The 21,874-nt window shown below is 39.6% G+C and overlaps 1 protein-coding gene across 1 annotated transcript; it reads right to left on the reverse strand.

The window, feature by feature from the left end:
• Positions 1-1,801: 1,801 nt before the first annotated feature.
• LOC137274231 (uncharacterized) lies at positions 1,802-14,846 on the reverse strand. Its single transcript, XM_067807295.1, has 3 exons — positions 14,685-14,846; positions 4,400-4,589; positions 1,802-3,740 (listed from the first exon to the last, which is right to left on the reverse strand). Exons 2-3 carry the CDS (start codon positions 4,555-4,557, stop codon positions 3,065-3,067), a joined length of 834 nt encoding a protein of 277 aa, XP_067663396.1. The 5' UTR covers positions 4,558-4,589; positions 14,685-14,846; the 3' UTR covers positions 1,802-3,064.
• Between the last annotated feature and the right edge of the window lie 7,028 nt (positions 14,847-21,874).

Below are 21,874 nucleotides of genomic sequence, written 5' to 3' on the forward strand. Positions count from 1 at the left end.
TATTGATGGTCTATTTTCATATGTCCCTACTGGCGGGATAATATTGATGAAAAATAATGAAAATGAGTAGACTTCATAACCCTCAAACAAATAACCATTGTAAGGGGATTTGTAGGAATTAGTGCCGATTAAGATAAACAAGCTCCCTTTATGACCATCTTGTTAATAACACCAGGGATAATCTGTATACAGTCTCCGTGGTAAAACACATTGTGTCACCTGCTTTCTGTTGTGTTTAACATAACCTTCTACTGCTCGTAGCACTTCCTCGTGTGTTGTTGCGTAAGTGAATACTAGTATACTAACCTACAAATTCTAATTTCAAACGAGTAGACCAATTCGGAGTACTTGTTCAGTGTGGAACAGAAGGGTTTGTGTCTAGCTCCATATCATACTTATATATGGTCTACGTTTGACACGCATCCACTGACAGACAAATATTAATGATATATTACTCAAAACTGAATAGTCTTCATAACCCCAATAACAAACAATCATTGTCTGGGGATTTGTAGGGATAAACGAGGATTAAGGTAATCAAGCTACCCTTGTGTCCATCCACACAACTAACACAATGTGTTGCCTGCTTGCTATTGTGTTAGCAATGCTTTCTACTGCTCGTGGTTGAAAAACATCACTGTTAATTCACTTGACAGAGAGGTACAAGGAAGGTCTCATATAGGTGGTTGGTAAAAGTGTCCTCGGTGAAATGTATCGGTAAAAAAGTCCTAAATTTTCACCACAACAATCGTCTATCGTAGTGACGCAACCGACACCTAAATTCAGAAGAAGCAATATTTAAAAATCGAAATATATTGTATAATTAGTTTTATCTTTAATATGTTGCACAAAAATAATTCACAAATATTTCTTTGGCTGAGTCAATTGATGATTAATGATTATCCCAGGCTTTTGAGAGTGTAGCGGCCATAAAATGCCTGAGTTCCATGATGGGAGCCGAACCACATAACGTGTTATTCATTATCGGTGATTGTTGGCATAACCGAAAAGGTTTATCCATAAGCAAGTTGGCAACGTAAGGCTGTAATATACGGGAGTCCACGTCCAGCTACAGACTCACCGATCAACAGGAGACAGTGCCCAGGAGTGCCTATTTGGGTACTGAGACTGGCGGTACTCATGTTTTATATGAATATGCTCACCCTAACATTCGTCGCTAAAGTGACGCCATAACACAACAATGAAGACCACACTGAGTAAATGTCAGTAGTGAGTGGGTACGGTTTTACGCTGCTTTAAGCAGTATTTTAACAATATCACGGCGGGGGATGCCAGAAATGGCATCCACAGATTGCACCATGTAGGGGTATCGAACCCGCGTGTGCGGCGTGAGGACGGAACGTTTTAAACACTAGGCTACCCCACCACCCCCAGTATTTCACTAATGCATTCGTACGTCTTCACACTCTTTGTGCTGGTTGCAATGTTTTGCGCAAGCTTGGTTTAACGACGCTTTGGAAAACAGTTTGTCACTTCAAAGTGAATGGAGAAAGACGTGCATCACATCGGTGGAACTCTTGAAGGACGTGAACATGTACAGGAATTCCAAAATTTGATCAGCGGATCATGACACACATGTTCTGTAAATAATCGACCAAGGACCTGACAAGCTAGTGATCAACAAAATAAGCGTCGGTGTGCGGATTTGGGATACCACATATCATAAATGACACGAAGATGACACGTGCATGAACCATAGTGTATAATACACGTATAATACACACGCATCTGCATCTTCATTTTCCGATTGCTTTTTTTTAAAATTATGACAAAATTCATATTTACAAATCTTCAGAAATTTATTTCAAAAGCATTCATGATGAAATGTAAACATACATTACAATACAAAATGTCATATTTACAAAATTCAGCATATACAGTATCACACTTGATTTTCTCTGAGCACATGCAGCATTCGCACTAGCAACGAATTTACATAAAGCACGGCTCGACAACTGATGTAACTGCCCATATGAAAGAATATAGAAAATCAACCCGATATGTGACGGGAATGTCCCAGTAAGATTAATATAATCAGTCATTATCCTTCACTGATTATCGTTTGCTGCTGTTTGTTCCTACAGTCGTCATGGACATTCGGTTAACGTGCTGGCGTCTCGCTGGAAAGTCCTGCCGTCACCCAGGAAAGTGAAGAACGCAGACCTCGCCTCCGCTCCGATCATTTGTAACTACTCCTGTCATTGTCGGAAAGAGGCAAGTTGTTACGAATACGCCCCGATTATGCACTCGAGTGTTTACGGATTTGTTATTTATCGCAATGGGCATGAATGTTTCTCTCTTTGCTAGTCTCGTGTTGGTCTTTACATAAAGACGTGTACCTGGGTCAAATGCTTCCCCGTCAAATGTCTCCTTCACGTCACAACGCAAGAATAGTGATGGAAACACAAGATACAACCTTTGTGAGAATGGATCTGCCAAATTACCCGAAGTCCAGCCAAACTATCAGTCTATGCAAGGAATCTGAATACATTTATGATTTCCATACATAATATCATGAATTCGAAGAAGGTGTTAAGTGTCATACATTTGTTGCATTTTCAGGACTCCCTCACAGGGATGAAAGACATTGTATGGATTAAGTAATTATTAAGATCTCTTTTAAAAAGATTATCATTCGCAAATCTCTAAATATTTTTGCAGGGTATTTGATACTATTGGTTAACTTTTATCTGTTATGTCGAATATATGCGAATATCTGTTATATCGAAGTAGAAGCTACTCTTTGAAGGCATCTGCATGTTTCTCTCTGTCTAGCAGCGGCCTATTGTATGTTAGCAGAGCTAATCTTATCGGCCACAAGTTATAGTGATACATGACCAAAACCAGCACTACTGAATATGCGGTGGGAGTATTCTTGACCTTATACATGAACTAAGAATATAGCTTCCGCAAAGCGAGAGATGGACGTCTTCAAATGTCTTTGATATCCTTCAACGCATATAAAATGGCACTCTTTGATTGTGTAGAGTCTGTACCAACCGTTTGAAATTGACGCATTGAGGCCATCAACAACCGTCCTGGTCTACGGTAGTTTCTCGGACTCGACCTTCACGTGTTGTTCCTGCCACGTGATGCTTTTGCACGTGCCAGAAACCCGGATGACCATGGTCCGTCCGCCGTCTTCGAATGTCACCATCTCGCACTTCTCCGGCAGACGTCCTCGGAATGGTGCCTCGAGGTTCAAAATGCTGCCGACAGACAGAACGTTGTCGTCTTTATCTCTGATAACGTATGGTAGACGCCGCCTGTTGGTCTCCTTGGTGTCGTTGTAACTCATCTTGCTTACGACGGTAAAGTCCGACAGTGTTTTCTTTTCTACAATTTTCATCTCGGCCTTGGTCTTCTGGCCTACGTTGACACTGATGTCGGAGTTGATACTCCACTGGAGTCGAGTTTCGAACGTTTTGCTGTTGCTTTTCTCCATGGTAACCTCTTCGTTGACACCAGCGCCGATTTTCAGATAATCCGGAATCCCGATTTCAATGCTTGCCTCTTTACCTATAGTGTAACTCTCCAGGAATTCAAAGGTAGCAGACGACACTGTTTCCCGCTCAGCGCCGAAACTAAACTTCTGTTCTTCGCCTGTGCTGTTCTCGTAATGAGCAAAGTGCATGCATACTGGCTCCTCGGGTTCTTTGTCGATGTCTTGTGCACGGTCGTGCCACTCCGTGGAGCTGGTCTTCTGAAGGTACTCCCACCTGAAACAGAAGCCATGCATATCTTAGGTAACCATTTCAGAATGAACAAACATATAGAAGTAAAACACATTGAAACATTCACGACCCTGTGTTTTTTGCATTTATGTGACGGGGTATTTTGTACATAGTTTTTTTTAAAAGAATAGAGTTGAGGGTTTTTTTTCAAAGAATAGACTTTTAGATTCGTCATTTCAAGTTCCTTCATGTTCATCAGTTGTTACATTTGTTGCATGTACATGGGTTAATATCCAAGGCAGTTAGTCTGGTTTTTTTCAGAGGGTGGACAGGTTCTTCCATTCATGTCTCAAACGATCTTCTTCTTCAATACAATACAACATTGCATACCTACAGTTTTCTTAAATGACGTTTGGAATCGCAGCTTCTAACTCTGCACTGGCACATATATTATTTGGTGTTTCGCGATCATCACCTAGCAATATATGAAGCATATCCCACGGGGGATTCCCGTTACACACATTGTGTCGTGATTTAGCTGTAACGTTGCCAAAGGGAATAAAGAACAGGCTATAAGCACACACCTCTGAGACCAATGCATAAGTCGTCGAATTATGAAACATTGATAAATCATATTATTCATAGTTTAACTGTTCGGTGATGGTGTAGCATCGATTCTCCACTGGCTGGTTCGTATCCTGTACCTGATTTCAACCTTGCACTTGCTCCTCCGCGTCATGGCGGCCTTGAGTTTGCCCACATCCTCTGGGTACAGCTTGTTCCAGATGTAGTCCGAGAAGACCTCGGTCAGGTCCAGGCGAGTGAGGTCCAGCTTCTGCGTCTTAGTACAACAAGCACCCATCTTACAGTGGACAGCGGTCACGGCGGGGAGTACTGCAGCACAAACATAAGACACTGAACACATGGGCATATCTACTGAACCTGATTTGGTAGTGGATGAAATGGATGAAGAAAGATATGGATACGGGCCGAGCAGATGTGAACAAGAGATAGATGACTATATTGATGGGCATTATAAAAGCAGGGGAATATAAATGAATCTGAGGGGTTAGTGGATGGAGAAAGATGTGGATATCATATGACACATCGTGGCAACCTTCGAGAGTGAAGATTTCAAAATTTCTACGCATTTAAATTCATCATATGACACATCGTGGCAACTGATGAGTGGGGCTCATCAACTCCCGTAACTTCAGCACAGCTTCAGAATCAACTTCATTGAACTATTTGATTCTATACTTACATTACGAGATAAGACCTTGTCTTTGAAACACTGCGGCCAAAGTAAGCTCTGTAAGTGTATGAACTCAAGTACTTCATTTCACTGAAGTGTTACCTAATCACCTGGGCCTGCCCAAATCCTTTCTATCTAACCTATTTACCTACCCAAGTGAGGAGAAAACGAAAACAAAATCTTTGTCCTGACAGTAAAATGTACACGTAAATAAAAGACGTCCTGTGAAATGCTGTCTGCCGTGCATTAACCATGATCTCCCTCTCTCTCTCTCTCTCTCTCTCTCTCTCTCTCTCTCTCTCCACAGACAGACAGACAGACAGACAGACAGACAGATAGATAGATAGATAGATAGATAGATAGATAGATAGATAGATAGATAGATAGATAGATAGATAGATAGATAGATAGATAGACTCCACATGTTGATATAGCGAATTTTCATTGGTCAAGAGTTATACACGGAGTACAAGGCTGTTGAAGCGAAACATGTGACAGCTGATCAGAGCTGCGATCTGTCTGAGCTCATCAAGTAATTGATGCTGTTTAAGTTAGCGATTTAAGACAGGGTGGATGAAGACGCTAAGAGTACAATCCGCTAAACAAACATTCTGTTGAAAAGTACCAGTAAATGGATTAATGAGGTGACAGCAACAGCTGGCTCTTGAACGTCAGTAATAGGCAAACATATATTGCCATGTATGGCGTGATAATCCAAGCATGTAAAAATCTGAGGAATAGACAACTGATATTTTAAACACAGGTGAAAATGTACAGCAATACCAAAACTACATATGACCGTTGATTTATTTAGAAAAATGACCTGTTTGCGATGAATCATTAACTGAAATAAAATATATATTTTCTATGGATGTAGTGGAATTCGTTGTCCTTACATCGATGTCAAATGATGTTATGGCATTAAAATATTTTTCGTGCCTTACATATTTGTTTGAAGGTTGTAAAGGTGTCCCATTTTGAACTTAGACTCCTGGTATTAATAAGACACATACAGCAATGTGATTAAATTGATTTCTTTCAACACCATTAGTTATACAAATGACATAGCCAAACAAAACGTTTTCACAACCTTTCCGGAACCATGCACGCTACCGCTGGACAGAAGACGCATCATTTGTTCATTCGTACATTTTACGTACGCATCCCCAATGTTAAAAGCACTAGGCTCTCTAGATTCATGGATGAGAGAGAGATTAGTAAATGAGTTCAATCAAGACACAGCAAAGTTATAAATGCACGTTGCTGAACTGACCCATGCAAATTCTTCAAAGTCGTTTAGAAGTTGGTGTGGTAATGCAGGACAAATCTTCTGGATAACAACTTTATGTCTCACGCCGTTTCGGGGATTGTTCCGGCCCTATCATCACATCATCAGGTTGAACTGAGTTGACAGTTAAGCCCTACTGCTCATTTCAACCTGATGCTGGGGCTAGAACAAGCCAAGAAACGCCGTGAGAAATAAATTCAAGAAGTTGTTATCCTTAAGATTTGTCCTGTATTACCTATCTAAAGTTAAAAAAACCCAACCAAATCAAAAACAAAACTAGAAAACATCAAAAGTCAAAACTGCAGTGTCTTGACACTAACATTCATACTGATCACCTTGAATATACTTACCAACAAATTTCAAACAAGCAGATCAGAGGCAATTCGGAGTACTTGTTCAATGTGGAACAGAAGGATTTGTGTCTAGCTCCATATCATACTTATATATGGTCAACGTTTGACACGCATCCACTGACAGACAAATATTAATGATATATTACTCAAAACTGAATAGTCTTCATACCCCAATACAAACAATCATTGTCGGGGGATTTGTAGGGATCAACGCGGATTAAGGTAATCAAGCTACCATTGTGCCCATCCACTCATTAAAGATAACACATTGTGTCACCTGTTTTCTATTGTGTTAGCAATACTTCCTAGTGCTCGTGGCACTTCCTCGTGTGTTGTTAGGTAACTGGGGCACGTTGGTGTTTTGTTTCGACGTGTCAATCATATAGGGGTTTCCATTGTTAAAATAATAACAGAACAATGCCAACAGCTCGTACATACATGCATTTTTTTAACTGACGCATGGAATATTGCTAAAGCTGGACTTTTCGAAAGCATATAAACAGAACTTGTGGATTAATGCTCGTATGTCGGAAAATGTCGGGGAAAATGTAATGGAAAAATTTCCCAAAGTATGTTTGATGATACCGTGTGCATATGCTTAATCCTCTGTGCAGTAACATCAGCATTACATCGTTGAACGTGTATGCCCTCATAATGACAAAATTAGACTATTGTTATATGATGTCTCCCACATGCTCCAGTTGAAAACATATTTCAAATAACACCCATACGCATGTGTGGAAAAAGACAGTTACCTTTAATTCATGTTTAATTTGGTGTAGCTGTATCGAAATGTTGTGTGCAAATGGTGCTGAGTATATATACATAGATATCACACAAATAGATTCATACTGATAGAGCCATATTGATGATACAAACCGTATACATCTTTAATGTACCAGTCGCACACCGATGTTCCCATACATTCACCCACACACAACGCTAATTGGGTCAGGAAATTCTTTCAAGAAAATCGCCCCTCCACTTCACAATCATGTTCAGTGATGCCTCTTTAACCAAATATGGACATGGTTAATTATTCATCGCAGTAAACTGTACACAATAGCAGTGAGTATTCTCGATATGAATAATGCACACTATCCACAAACCCTGTACTGTTATTCCTTTTGTGTTTCAAACAGTGTTAATTCAAGGGTCCAACCATCTGTCCTCTTACTGTTTAAACAAACGTGAAGTGCCCTTATGAAATATTTACCTCATGTAATTTTATGTCCATGTGCCCTGAACATATAACGGGGAAGGTATTTTCCTTTGTCACCTGTGTTTGTCATGGTCTCGTGACGAATGACAGCCTAGAGACACCCAAGATGTTTTCCATGTTCACCACAGATTGAAATACTTAAAGTTTAATCGCTTCGTTGAGAGACAAAGTCACCTGTTTTGAAACTAACATATTGACGGTGTACACCTCTGTCAAATGAATAAAAAATGACTTAAACACTTTCAAATAAAATGTATCAAAATATAATTTGTAACTCACAGGAAGATAATTTATAAGTTCATTAACTTCGTGTTGTTTTCAAACAAATCATTCGTTCATACATTAACTTACCTGATATCGTAGCATATAATTATATAACACTCTTTATTTGCTGCAACAGCATACTTACACGTCGGTCGGGTGTGTAATAATATATGCGGTTGTTAGGCTTGCTCCTTTGAGAAAAATCTATATGACGTACGCAATGTTCATCGAAATATCATACCGTGTAATGTGGATGTGTGAATACCGGTATTATTGTCTTAGTGTCTAATTTGATCTAATACTGAGAATTGTGGGGCATGTTGCCTTAGTTTATTTAGATAGCTGCTTTAGTGTTGATTGCGGCACAACACAACCTTCACTCGCTACCTATAAGTGAAAGCGCACCTGCCACACTGAAGCCATACTAAAGGGTCAAACTGGCAGGTGGACATGAGTGAAACATAAATATTCTACCTGAAATCAATAACAAGTGAGCTGTCACCCGTTGTCTGTCAACCACCCGTCGGAACCTCGTTATCGATATTTCATGTGCCACGTGCGCGCGTGCCTTGTCAATAGCCAGGTGTGACACAAAGCGCGACTGTTCAACCTCAATAAGGGCCAATTTGATCGTTGTCATGAACCAAAGGTGAATCCTAAAGGTGAATCCCCAAAGCTGTATCGATTATGTCTTACTCGACACAGTATATTTGTTCACATGAATGAAAAAGCCTGTGTCAAAGATATGAAGATCGTTCGTATGTGTGTATCACCGTAAGCAGATTTAATAATATACAATTATCACTATAGTACAATATTTCAATATATTAATATCGTATTTTTATCTTTCATTTCAATATGTCTATGACATCCATAAAATATTCCCGGCAACAATAGCGGCAAGTGGAAGGAGACTTAATGGAACGACTGATCAGGTCGGAGACTTGGCTGACAGATCTGCAGGCTAAAGTCGCTCATTATATCAATCGTTCGAGAGTCTGATCCAAACTCGATCTTTTCAAGCTACCTTCATTTAAATGTAAAATACTGACCTTCAGTTGTCAAATAGGGAATGTGACCCAACTTATCCGATACAGACTGTGCTAGATGTGACAGCCGTGGATAAGGTGTAGAGTGCAAAACACATATGTCAAATGACATGGCTTGTGAACCGTAAATGAATGTGAGACTTAGCGATGTCTGTATACCAGGAAAATCATACTATATATTGCCGCTATCTTTAGTCTAAGATAGTATCAGCGCCGCTGAATTTGTTTTGACACAATGCAGGAAATGTAACCAAAACAAAGGGAAAAGATTAGATATTATGGTAAAGTTCTCGAAGCACTGGTGATATTTACGTTTTTAAATGTGATAAAATAAAAATAAACGGTTTCTATATTTAACGACAATCGGTCAAAACATGAAAATAAAACTGAACACGAGGAAAATGTTTATCGAAAAAATTGATATCAATTATATTTCAAAACGCAACTTCTCATTTAAAGGTAGAAAAACGTTTCACTTTAAATATATCAAACTTTCTTGACAACGACATCAGAATCGATGTCGAAATGTCGCCACTACAGTTTAAAGAAGTTGTATATCCATAGAAAATTGCCCTCATTCTTCAAAGCAATATGTTAAAAAATATTATTTAAACTAGATATAACAAAGGTAGAGAGACATTGAACATTCCCGTTGTCTTTGCAGTGAATCCTAAAATCAAACTCTAGCCCAGACAGGCATGGATGCGATTTATTTATTGACACGGCTCGTGTTTCTGAAAGATGCTCCATTAACTGCAATTAACATGCCACGCTGTATATATACAAGCTCGTCAACACATCATGTATGTTCTGTGAAGGATCATGTTGTGGTACCCCTCCCATGCATACAGCCATTACTGGAATGTGATGGACCCTCCACCAGGTGCGCGCGACCAAGCGAGAATGTGACCCAAGGGTAATATGTCACGTGACGCGTAATATCAAGCTGGTGGTGTGTCTACGTATGTCTCGTGTTCATTGTAGAACATATCAGTGTGAAAATAATTATGAAATATTTCACATCAAGACCTGCTTAACTTACCATTACGTTTTTACACTGTTTGGGGAAATGATGCTACTTCAGCTTTGGGAAAATGTCATCACAATAACCATTTCAGAAATCGAATCTTAAAAGGAAGTCCAAACTTACTCGTGAAAGCACCCGATGATGGTGGCGTCAAGATCAGCTGTCATGATATTCCTAATAATTTAAATGACATAAAATGGGAGTCTAACGTATAACATGTATTTGCATTGATCTTCTATCACTCACTCTCATCGTCCCGTAGTCTCTTGGCTTGCCATTCATCGCAATCTCCTCTTGTTCAATAGTTTTACCTTTCATTTTTCAAAAACGGTTTCATTAGTTCAATATATTAAAGACTATTTTTAGGGATGGAAGATTATATGGCAAGTGTAGGTTAACACAGTTTCTGAACATATGTTCATTTCAGGGACAAGATGTTAGTGTAAGTGCCGACAGATAAACAATGAGCGCTTGACCGGCCAAGCACAGTACTGCATGCTGTAACCAGCTGTTTCCTGCCTAGTCATGACACAGTTGAAGTATCGGAGAGGATATCCTCCTCTCTGCCCTCCTTATGAGCTGATGTTCATCAGCCAAAACGTCCAGCAACAACCCTAGTTAACGATTCTGTCGTCCATGGAAACCAAATTGACGTAGTATACACAATATGCACCTGTATTCTTGTTGGAGCAGATCAGTGTTGAACCCACCTTGCCTAAACGTAGCGGTATTACAGATACAGAAATGCAACAAGTAGCTTTGCCACAATGACGATAGTTACATATATACCGTATTACCGTTTTAGCTTTCTTAGTCTCTTTCTCTCTCTCTCTCTCTCTCTCTCTCTCTCTCTCTCTCTCTCTCTCTCTCTCTCTCTCTCTCTCTCTCTCTCTCTCTCTCTCTCTCTCTCTCTCTCGCTCTCGCTCTCGCTCTCCTGTGTAAACTCACGATACCCGTTTTAGCAAGTGCTCAGATAAAGAAACGAAAATATACTACAACCGTACTATGGGACAGTTCCGAGTTGGGGTATGGTGAAAATTAGTTCCGTCGATCTCTTGCATTGAGAAACACTCTAGTCTGCACTGAACCACCAGTGTGTTATTATATATCACAGTTGTCGAGTAAGTATTAACTGTTGTACGAAGTCCAGTCCTTTGTCATCCACTCTGTCACACAACGCCTTGAATAAACCCAATTATCGGACTTGGAGCCGGTCCATTTCCAATGTTATGTCTGTGACTGGCAAGAGAATGTTTGTCATTCAGAGGACTAAAACCTCGCATGACTGTACTAATTTCCTCATGTACTTTTGTTCGGGTTTAGCAGAAAATTGTTTTGTTTACATTCCTTTGTTAATTCTCACTTCCATAGTAATTGTACAGTTTCTTTACCGTATTTCATTTAACCGTACATACGCGCCTTGGCTGCTACCTCTACCGGAGAGGTCGGCAGGTACATCGTTACTTAGATGTCTAGGTAAAACAAAAGTGGGCAGGTGACATACATATCTCATCATACATGCAGATGAAACTATTGCTTTTCGTTGTTGCAAATACATACATGCAGGAGCATTTGATTTGTAAAAAAAGGGGTGACGGGGGTAGGGAGATGGTTAAATGCAATTACTATCATAGGTACAATGCTTGAAGCTCACTTCGTATGTCCCCTACAATCCTTAAGGTGGTGTAATACATACTCATTCATGATAATATCAATGAATTTCGAAAACAACATAGTCTTTAAGACCACCAATCATAACCTTTGAGGCAAGCTATTCTATCAATATCCAGGACAGTTGAGTTACGCCGACTTCGGTTCTGCTCTGGCGAGTAAGCGACTTTACTTTCACAGCAATATCAAGATGGGGGATACCAGAAATGTGCTTCACACATTGTACCCGTGTGGGGAATCGAACCTGGGTCTTCAGCGTGACGAGCGAACGCTTTAATCGCCAGGCTACCCAAAACTTCCCCGGGACCACTGGACGCATTGCAAAGTAATGTTCACCCAACACTGTTAACTGGTTATATAATCAGCTGTATTGTTTGGACACTCTAACATGCATCCATTTCACTCATATGAAATGTTTCCTTGCATCTATCATTTTTAAACTGAAAAACAATCAAGACAAATGAAATTGCATGTAAAGGATGCAAAAACTGAAAAATAAACAAAAAGGTAAACAACCATTAAGACACAAATCACCAAGGACCCCTTAATACAATGATTATTCCTAATGAAGGATATTAACCATCCCAAAACACACTAGTGTGATAACCTAAATTTATCCCCGTTGTTGACAGCTCCTTAGTCGAAGTGACAGTATATGTTAGAATTGGCCAGCAAGCAATAGTGTAAGACGAAAGCGTATCATTGAAGTGTAAGCATTGTTTTGTGTCTTTTTGTAAAATACATCATAAAAATCTGAAGACGTACTTTGACAGTGTAAATGAACAGAAGGGTTGAAACCAGCATCAGCCTCTTTACGTCCATCTACTCGGTACACTGTATCGTGTGTAGATAAAGATGAGCCCCTGGCTTGTGGGTTATTACCCGTGAAACATACCAGATGTTTCAGATACATGTACCTAGACTTGCCTGGAGCAATGAATGGCGGAGGCCCAGACTACGCGTGTGTGTGTGAAGTAGGTGAAGTAGTAGTTGGAGGAGGAGGAGTAGAGGAAGGTGTTGTAGTAGTAGTAGTAGTAGTAGTAGTAGTAGTAGTAGTAGTAGTAGTAGTAGTAGTAGTAGTAGTAGTAGTAGTAGTAGTAGTAGCACGTATATCATTATGAATTAACCAACCGAAAAAGGGTCGTAGCAATGTAAGCATCAGCTTAATTAAAAACAGATGTCTAAGGTTAATATTCAGCAAATCCCATCCCTGCAATATGTATCATAACAAGGTTTGTAATATGATGTATTGCTGTTATAAAGTTCAACAAATAGCACGACCTGTGCCAGTCTGTCTCACAGTCCCTGAACCACATTATTTTCCATAATAACTAGCCCTCCCTATAATATTTAATATCTAAATGAAGCAAGTCTATATTATAGTCTATACATAGGCTTAATCTCCTAACTCACTAGGACTCCGTTTCAATTGAAACAGATTCACCTGTTACTGTCAAAATTATATATATTCAGGGGCTGAGCGTCAGTCTAGGCCAGTGTGTACAGTGCGTTGAAGTATCACCGTGGTGGGGGAGGGGGAAGTAGGAATAGGGTGGGGGGAGAGGGGAAATAGGAGAGGGGTGGTGAAAGTAGTCAGTAACACCAGACCCTAGTCGCGTGCCAGCCTCTGTTCCCGACAGGGGGTCTTGTTTCTCATTCAAGCAACGTAAACACACAGACGTAGGAGGAGATAGGGGATAGAGGAACATATTGGGACTTATTGTTTTAACTGACATTCCACCAGTTCATCCACTACTGTGGCTACAGTCAAACATGGCGACTGAGGTTTGGCAACAAAGTTTCACATGCACTTTAAACGAATTCAACGAAACATTAGCATCTTTCATGACATGTTTTTTGAAAATATTTTCACAAATGTTCATCTGTCGTGATTCATGAATTGCTACAAGAAGGTGAAAACATAAAAGCCTTGAAGTGATCGTACCTGATATTATGCCTCGTTTTAGTGAGGTAGGACAGTTCGATCATGTGGTGCTATTGTTTACGCATTGTTGTCGATATTCCTATAACGCAGAACCTTCGTGGGAGCTTTGTGTGGATTTACTGAATCTCCTCACACGTTGTTTGTTACAAACATTTACCCAAGTTTCCTGTGAATTTTGCAAAATGAATCACATGAACACTGTATTTGTCGACGCACACAAATATCGACAAAGTTCGACATTCAAATTATTACTAAACTGTACACGGAAAAGATGGTTATGACGATACTATATTATTTCCCGGTTTGAATATTTCTGGGTGATATGATATATAATATTGTGTTAATATTATGACGCATTAGAGTGAGAACCTTGCATATATGTCGGGTTTGGTCTATGTAAGGACATGGGAACAATGGATTTTAACCTCGCGACATATATTTTATAAATGACACACTGTATGTAAATGCTATCCACTGGGCGATGTAACGATACCTGCCCCGATCATCAAGATGAAAGATGTTGTTTATCAGCTGTTTAAATTAGGGCATAAATACATATTTTTTATTCTGTTTCGGAACAGTTTAACGCATAAGGTCCTTAGTTTTGTATGCCACAGGTTTGCTTAACATTAACGAGACTACATCAGGAAGTTGAATATCAATCGCCGGTGTGGGTTGGTAACGGATACTATTTCTAGGGGTATATATCGACCTGTAATAAAAATAGCCACAGCTGTCCCTTTGCAGTGGGGAAAATTGATATTATCATTCACAAGGACAATATTACATGTGACACATCGAAAAATGTGTATTCTAGATAAATAAAATGGGAGTGAGTTGATCCGACATTTTGTTTTAGGAAATATTTTTGGTTCTAGAATGCTCAGATGAACGAAATAATCTATTTGTACTCACCTGGAAATTAGGAAATCCGCTTTGTTGTGTTAGGAAAATTGTCAAGAATGTGCTCAAATTTAGTCCAGCTAATGTTATCCGGTGTAGACGATGTGAACAGAGACAAAGATGACTGCTGGGTTGTGCTTTATGATAATGCTCAACGCTGCTTGTTGGTGATTGGTCGAGTTCGTCACGTGGTACTCTATAATTGATATTATTCTGCAATGTGTTCCCCGAAAGCTGTGTAGATTTCACCTCTAGGCTCAACAGCTGATCAGTCAATTTTTGACATGCACGAGTTTCACATGCTTATAATTTCTTGCATAACTGGCGGGTAATTTGCGCCTCAATGTAAGTCATTAGCTGAGCAATTTTCAGAAACTGCAATCACCTATGTACACACTTTATGTGCACACATGTGTGCTAAGGTCAAATCATAAATACACGTCTCTAATGTAAGAACTGTTTCGTTCAACATAGATAATCTCCCACACTATGTGCACTTCCCGTTGTAAAACAAACTGTCGGTGGGGTAAACTGTAACGGAGAGGTTGAAGGATGAGGAGCGATACCGATCTTTTCTGGTCACTGGAAACGTTACATTTACCTTCTGAAGAAAAATGAAAATGTTTGGGTTCTAAAAATAAAATAAGTATGTTCTTTTTTCTTACACTTTGACGATGAATTCGGAACTTAAGACATTTTCAAATAGCTGAGAAAGGTTCAGTTTTTGTTACAAACTCCACAGAAAAGCTGTGAATACAGTATAATGTGCTGATTTTGTGCATTTTTCATCGGTCATTTCCTACAATATCCCCTGGAGACATCAGAGAGTAGTTTTATATTGGATGAGGCAAGAAGAAAACATGACCGCCTTGAAAAGAACCGCCTCTAATTCTTTAATTCTTATGAATACGACATGAGAGACCGTCGTCACAAAGCGATCTTAGAATTCTCCACGTGCCACGCTCAATCTTACAGTCGCAGATCTACTGCCGCTTTGGTCAGATACGCTTACACGTGTTATCTGTCGTTTGTGACTACCATCTTTCTTACTTCACGCCGATCTGGTTGGTTATCCTCCTCCCCTAAAACAAACAAACAAACAAACAAATTTAAAAAAACCCCACTACCACCACCCGAAAAGCGACTGCGAAAAAACACCCCCGGGGCCCTGCGATAATCGCATTTTTCATGAAAGAATATTTTGGCATTAAGAATAAGAATGCAAAGGAATCCGACAAAACCTTTATTACAGACGGGAATTTGCAAAATGATGTGAATAATGAAGGTTTATTGTGGTCCATGTTGAAATAACCTTAGTTAACTATAACTTACAATATATCATCTTCATAATTCTATTGCTGCTTCTTTGACATACAGCATGTATCATGCTTTGACATGTATCAGCATCATATATTCTCCGATCAAACACCATATATGTTTTATATGTATAACTAAAACACAGCCGGTTTAAAAGGCAAATAACGAAATGTTGAGTCAATGGACTGTCCCTCTACCGACAAATAATTATGACTGTAACTAAAGCCATTAGAGTTATCTACCTTGGTAATTCAGTCACGAAGCTGCACGTTCTCAATTCGTTAATGCAAGGGGAGGGAAGAGCGTGTTGACTGATTGGCTTAGCGTTACTGCAAACTGTAACAGAGTCAATGTGAAGTGAATATGTGCTCAAACTGTGATGTTAGCGGCTGTCTTATTTGTTGCCAGAAAACTGTCAACAGTAATTTGCTGATTGCGAAATGTGAATGGTTTTATTTGCTCATAGTGAATTTTGAAATGTGTTTTAGTGAACTGTCAATTGTCTGCTTATTTTTCGTTATTAGTGAAGTGCTACCTGTACTTATAGTTAACTTTGAATTGCTTCATTTGTTAGTAGCTGTATTGGACTTGGTTTTTCGCTGACCGGTAAATATGTAGAAAAATTTTATCCACCGAACTCTAAATGTGTGAATAAAATTTGTAAATATTGAAAACTATATTAATATCCTAACACCAATAACAACAACAACAACAACATTTCCACTTGCCCACAGGTATCTGCAGTACTGTGGTATTTAAATGCCGCATTTCCTGTAATAAACGTTGGGGGTAAAGCAGCCGTTTGAGAAATAAGCGCCGTGTCCGAAGTCCGTTGAAAACCGATTTTCAAAAACTCACTTCAGGTATCTCTCGTAATTACAATGTTCGAATATTACAGTGAACGTGGTGTGAACACTCACTAGTCCACTCAACTATGATTGGTACTGTATAAGAGAAACGACAAAATACTTCCGATAACAAAATAAAAAAAACTGTTTTCTCTATGCAGAGTTGATTCAGAGTACACCTGAATAAAGGATATGATGTTTTGAACTGGGTGATCGCTCGCTTCATCGGGCAGCACAGGTACTCTGGAACGTCAGCAGTAAGTCTTTAGGCCTGAGATCTACAAACACGTGTCTACCCATATTAATAGCAGAATAATACTGTATTTAGATGTCACATGGATATACCAGTCACGGAAAAATAATTAGCATATATTGTACAGGCACCCATCCTAAAAGCCCGTGAGACATCCAAGGGCTTAGTAAAACGTTTTAATAGTAAAACATATAAATCATCCATTAAGGCAAAGGTTAACTACTAGAAAACTCTGACACACGGACGCTGTGTTTGTTGTGTCTAATTGTTGTTTAAAGCCGCGCTCAGTAATATTCCATCTATGGTCTGTACATAATTGTGTCTGAGACAGACAATCCAGTGATCAACAGCATGAACTCTACGGAGTCGGGATACGATGACTTATTAACCAGGTCAGCGAGCATGACCACACGGTCCCGTTGCCTCTAACGACAACAATGGGTTGTTGAAGATGAATATTAATTCAGATCTTCACGGGTCGAAGAGCAGTTGAGCATTCAGTACCCTTCTTTCATTTCCACGTGGGCAGCCAAGCTCATCGCTGTATGAAAGGACTCACTGTCTTCTTGTTATCTCATTATAACTATTATCATACACGTCCACTGTCCATATTCAAAACTAGACACCCATAGACATCCATGGACTACTGTTAGTCGGGATGTTGTTGATAAACCTGTTTCCATTGACATTCGTAGTTTATCTACAGACTGGGTATAGCAATATTCCAGAAATACCACAATAGGGACAGCATGGACGTCGACGTTCTTCACACATTAAAGGAAGGTGAGGTAGTCTAGTGGTTTCTCGTAAAGTCGAAGACTCGGGTTCGATTCCATTCATGTGGATACAATGTGTGAAGCAAATTTCTGGGCTTCTCCTCCTTGATATGACTGGAATATTGTTAAAAGCGTAATAACACCGAACTCACTCACTCCAGTATTCTGAATGGCCAACCAAACGATGCCTTGTTCGTAGTAAACACAATCATATCAAGGCCTAGACACATCTCAGACAATCTGTGGCGTCAAGCATATATCACGAAGCAGTCTTTCTGTGAGAAAAGGAACCCGACTCGTCGGAGCGGAGGATTTATCCACTCAGGTATTCCGTGGAATGGCGAATGTGAAACTGATGGTTGGCAATATTCCACCTGTACAGCAGCGGTGTCTATATATCCCAGTCTGAAACAGACAATCCATCATCTGTCTACACAATTAGTATTTGATTCTTTGTTTGAACGAAAAACAAACAGTACAAATTTCTCATGTCCGACGAATTGTGGCTCCTTCGACTGCCCGTACCCATGCGCGATATCGCGACAATGTCCCTTCAAGGATTCCATACTAATGACTGTCTGTCTCTCAACAGGTTGTATAGGATGTATATATGCGCTGTTAGTTATCTGTATGTCCTGCCGCGCTAAAGTGAATTGGAATCGAAGCGTACGATAAATGCATCTGTACCATTTAGATATTTTTTTCGGAAAACTTGTTTCACTAAAAATGCATAATAAATTGAAAGCATTATGTGTTATAGTGTGTTTCTTGCTTGACGCTGCACTCAGCATTGGTATTCCTGTTACATGGTGGCAGTCTGTAGATACAACATATATCAAGTCGTGGTGGCTGAGCGGGCCAGGCGGCTAACCTTGTGTGCTGGCAATTAGGTGCCTGACTCCGAGAGTGCGGGTTCGAATCCAGGATGGGACTCAACCAAAAAGTGCTTGAATTTGTACTTCACTAAGAAAGTGAATTCCCAAATATGACATATGTTGCATTTGACCACTTTCTAAATTTCATCGTGTATTCATAGTCTGTAGATAATCGAGACTGGATCAGACAATCCAGTGGTCAACAGCATGAACGTCGGTCCACGCAACTGGGATGCCATGACGTGTTTGAGCCAAGTAAGCGAGGCAGATCACCCGATCCTGCTAGAGGCCCAATGACGACAAGCCTACATGAAATAAATCAGGAAGAACTCCCTTGCAATTATTGCTTTACGAAATACACGGCAAAATGTACGGACATCTTAACCAATTTTCTGAATTCTGGTCATCTTGTTACTTTCTGTTTATATAGACAATGATACACATGTGCAACCGTGTATAAATGCAACAAAAATAAAAAAATATATGTTGAAACTAACCCTTCATCTTAAATGAAATCCTATTTGAGAGACGAATCAATATTTACTGTGAGACATATTGAGAAAAGTAACTATTCGGAGCGTATTATGTAAGCGGTGTTTTCATTTCATCTTAAATCAAGTCCAGATTGAAGCTGAAGGAAGCCGACCTTTCCTTGTTCGAGATCAGTAGACTATACTAAACGTATGTTATGTAACATGGTGTTTACAGTCGAATTCACCGAGTCTCCTAGTCATTTTCTCAGCGTCTTCACTCCCTACATTGTTCGCTCTCTGTGCGCCGAACCTGTTTAAACCTGACGTTCGGTAAGTTAAACTTGCATCAGAGGATTTAGACACTGCCCAGTTCACGTTATTCATAATTATGTCAAACAAGACGATGATCGCGTGGATTAGTACGGTAAGAAGCCCACACAGCTTATAGTCACACATAACCCATATAATTAGCCAAAAAGAAACTGTTGACTGAAGGAGGTACTGGAGCGATTGCCTGTAATTTAGGTTGTCACAAGTAGGACTTAGTTATGTAACGAAGGCGTGGGGTATAAGAGCATATAGTGTCCATTTAAGCCTTGTCGATGACACCTTATTGTGTAGATAATATATCATGCATACAAGTTTCGGGACATGGTGCCCCAGGGTTGTAAGCGTATTTAGTGACATCTTTTGATTGTGTGTAACTGCTGCACTGGTACGTAATGTGCTGTTATTATCTGAGCTTGTCATCCCCGAGATATTCTGATGATGGTGTATCATAGGTTTACTTGCTGCTACTCTACACTGATGTTCCTCATGTCTCTTCAGCTGTATGGCGGAATACTGCCGTGGTTTCTGGTTAATAGGTAATTATTATGATGACGTAATGGTGATAGTTAAGGTAGTGATGGTGATAGTTGAGTTAGTGATGGTGATAGTTGAGTTAGTGATGGTGATAGTTGAGGTAGTGATGGTGATAGTTGAGGTAGTGATGGTGATAGTTGAGTTAGTGATGGTGATAGTTGAGTTAGTGGTGGTTGTGATGATGATAGTGGTGATGTGATGATGCTGATAGTGATGGTGATAGTTGAGGTAGTGATGGTGATGGTAATAGTGGTGGTTGTGATGATGATAGTGGTGATGTGATGTTGCTGATAGTGATGGTGATAGTTGAGGTAGTGACGGTGATGGTAATAGTGGTGGTTGTGATGATGATAGTGGTGATGTGATGATGCTGATAGTGATGGTGATAGTTGAGGTAGTGATGGTGATGGTAATAGTGGTGGTTGTGATGATGATAGTGGTGATGTGATATTGCTGATAGTGATGGTGATAAGTTGTTTCAAGGGCATTTAGAAGTTGGTGGAATCAAACTAAAAATGCTTTATGGTTCAACTTCTTTATTATACAAGGTCACAACGTTTCGAGACAGATTCTAGTCTCTTCTTCACCTCACCTGAAGAAGAGACTAGAATCTGTCTCGAAACGTTGTGACCTTGTATAATAAAGAAGTTGAACCATAAAGCACTTTTAGTGATGGTGATAGTTGAGGTAGTGATGGTGATGGTAACAGTGGTGGTTGTGATGATGATAGTGGTGATGTGATGTTGCTGATAGTGATGGTGATAGTTGAGGTAGTGACGGTGATGGTAACAGTGGTGGTTGTGATGATGATAGTAGTGATGTGATGTTGCTGATAGTGATGGTGATAGCTCGGACAGGCCGCGAGGAGAAACATCTCCGTATGATTACTTCTTTGTCGGCAGTGCAAACCGGATTTTATTATTCATAACACAGAGCCCCTGGGTGATCTTTTAGCTGATTGACTGACTGCAGCAGAACTATAGATAACAAATAGCCCTGTTGTTTCAACCGTGATTGATATCATATGACTGCTATCACGAAGCATTTACACAATTATTGTGGCTCACCGATGGCATGGTAGCATTTGGATCGTGGAACAATTGCAAGTGGACAATAAACTGCATGTACTACTAAAATTGGAACACATACTATGTAGACCTTATTACGGGACCGTTAAAGCATTAAGGTTTCCACATGAAGAGAAATCTTTACCAAAGAAAACGTTAACCATTATCAAACTATCGAAAAAAATACACACGCTGCTAGAACTTTAGCCCCGTAACAGAAGTAATACGTTTAAATTAACACATCCCTCATTTCTAAACGTACCGTATCATACAAAATACTTCCTGCAGTATACATCTGAACAACTCGACGTACATCACATTGTATAATAGACATTTACCTGTACAGGTATCAAATCAAATGCAACACAAAAACTAAGTACGATAACCTTACAATACAACATGTATTGGATGACGTGTACGTAATGTTTGAATTTAACGTGAAACTATTTAATCTGTAGATTTTTTCATACGAATGTATATCTTTCTCTTGCAGATTTTTAAACACGATACACTAAATTATCGCGGCAACGTGTTGAATTCGTGGAATTATTCACTTCATAATATTCACGTTAAGGAAATGGTCTTCATATAAGTGATAGCGTGCTTTCCACAATTCCTCCAAGGGACGCGGGGAAATGAAAAGACTGAATTCTCACGATGTGATTCTCACGTTGACAGATGGAGACCTCGAAGCTCTTCTAATGACAGGTGTCTTTGATCAGGTCCTGA

Source organism: Haliotis asinina, chromosome 2, assembly GCF_037392515.1.
Source record: "Haliotis asinina isolate JCU_RB_2024 chromosome 2, JCU_Hal_asi_v2, whole genome shotgun sequence".
In the NCBI taxonomy this organism is placed as follows: Eukaryota; Metazoa; Mollusca; class Gastropoda; order Lepetellida; family Haliotidae; genus Haliotis; species Haliotis asinina.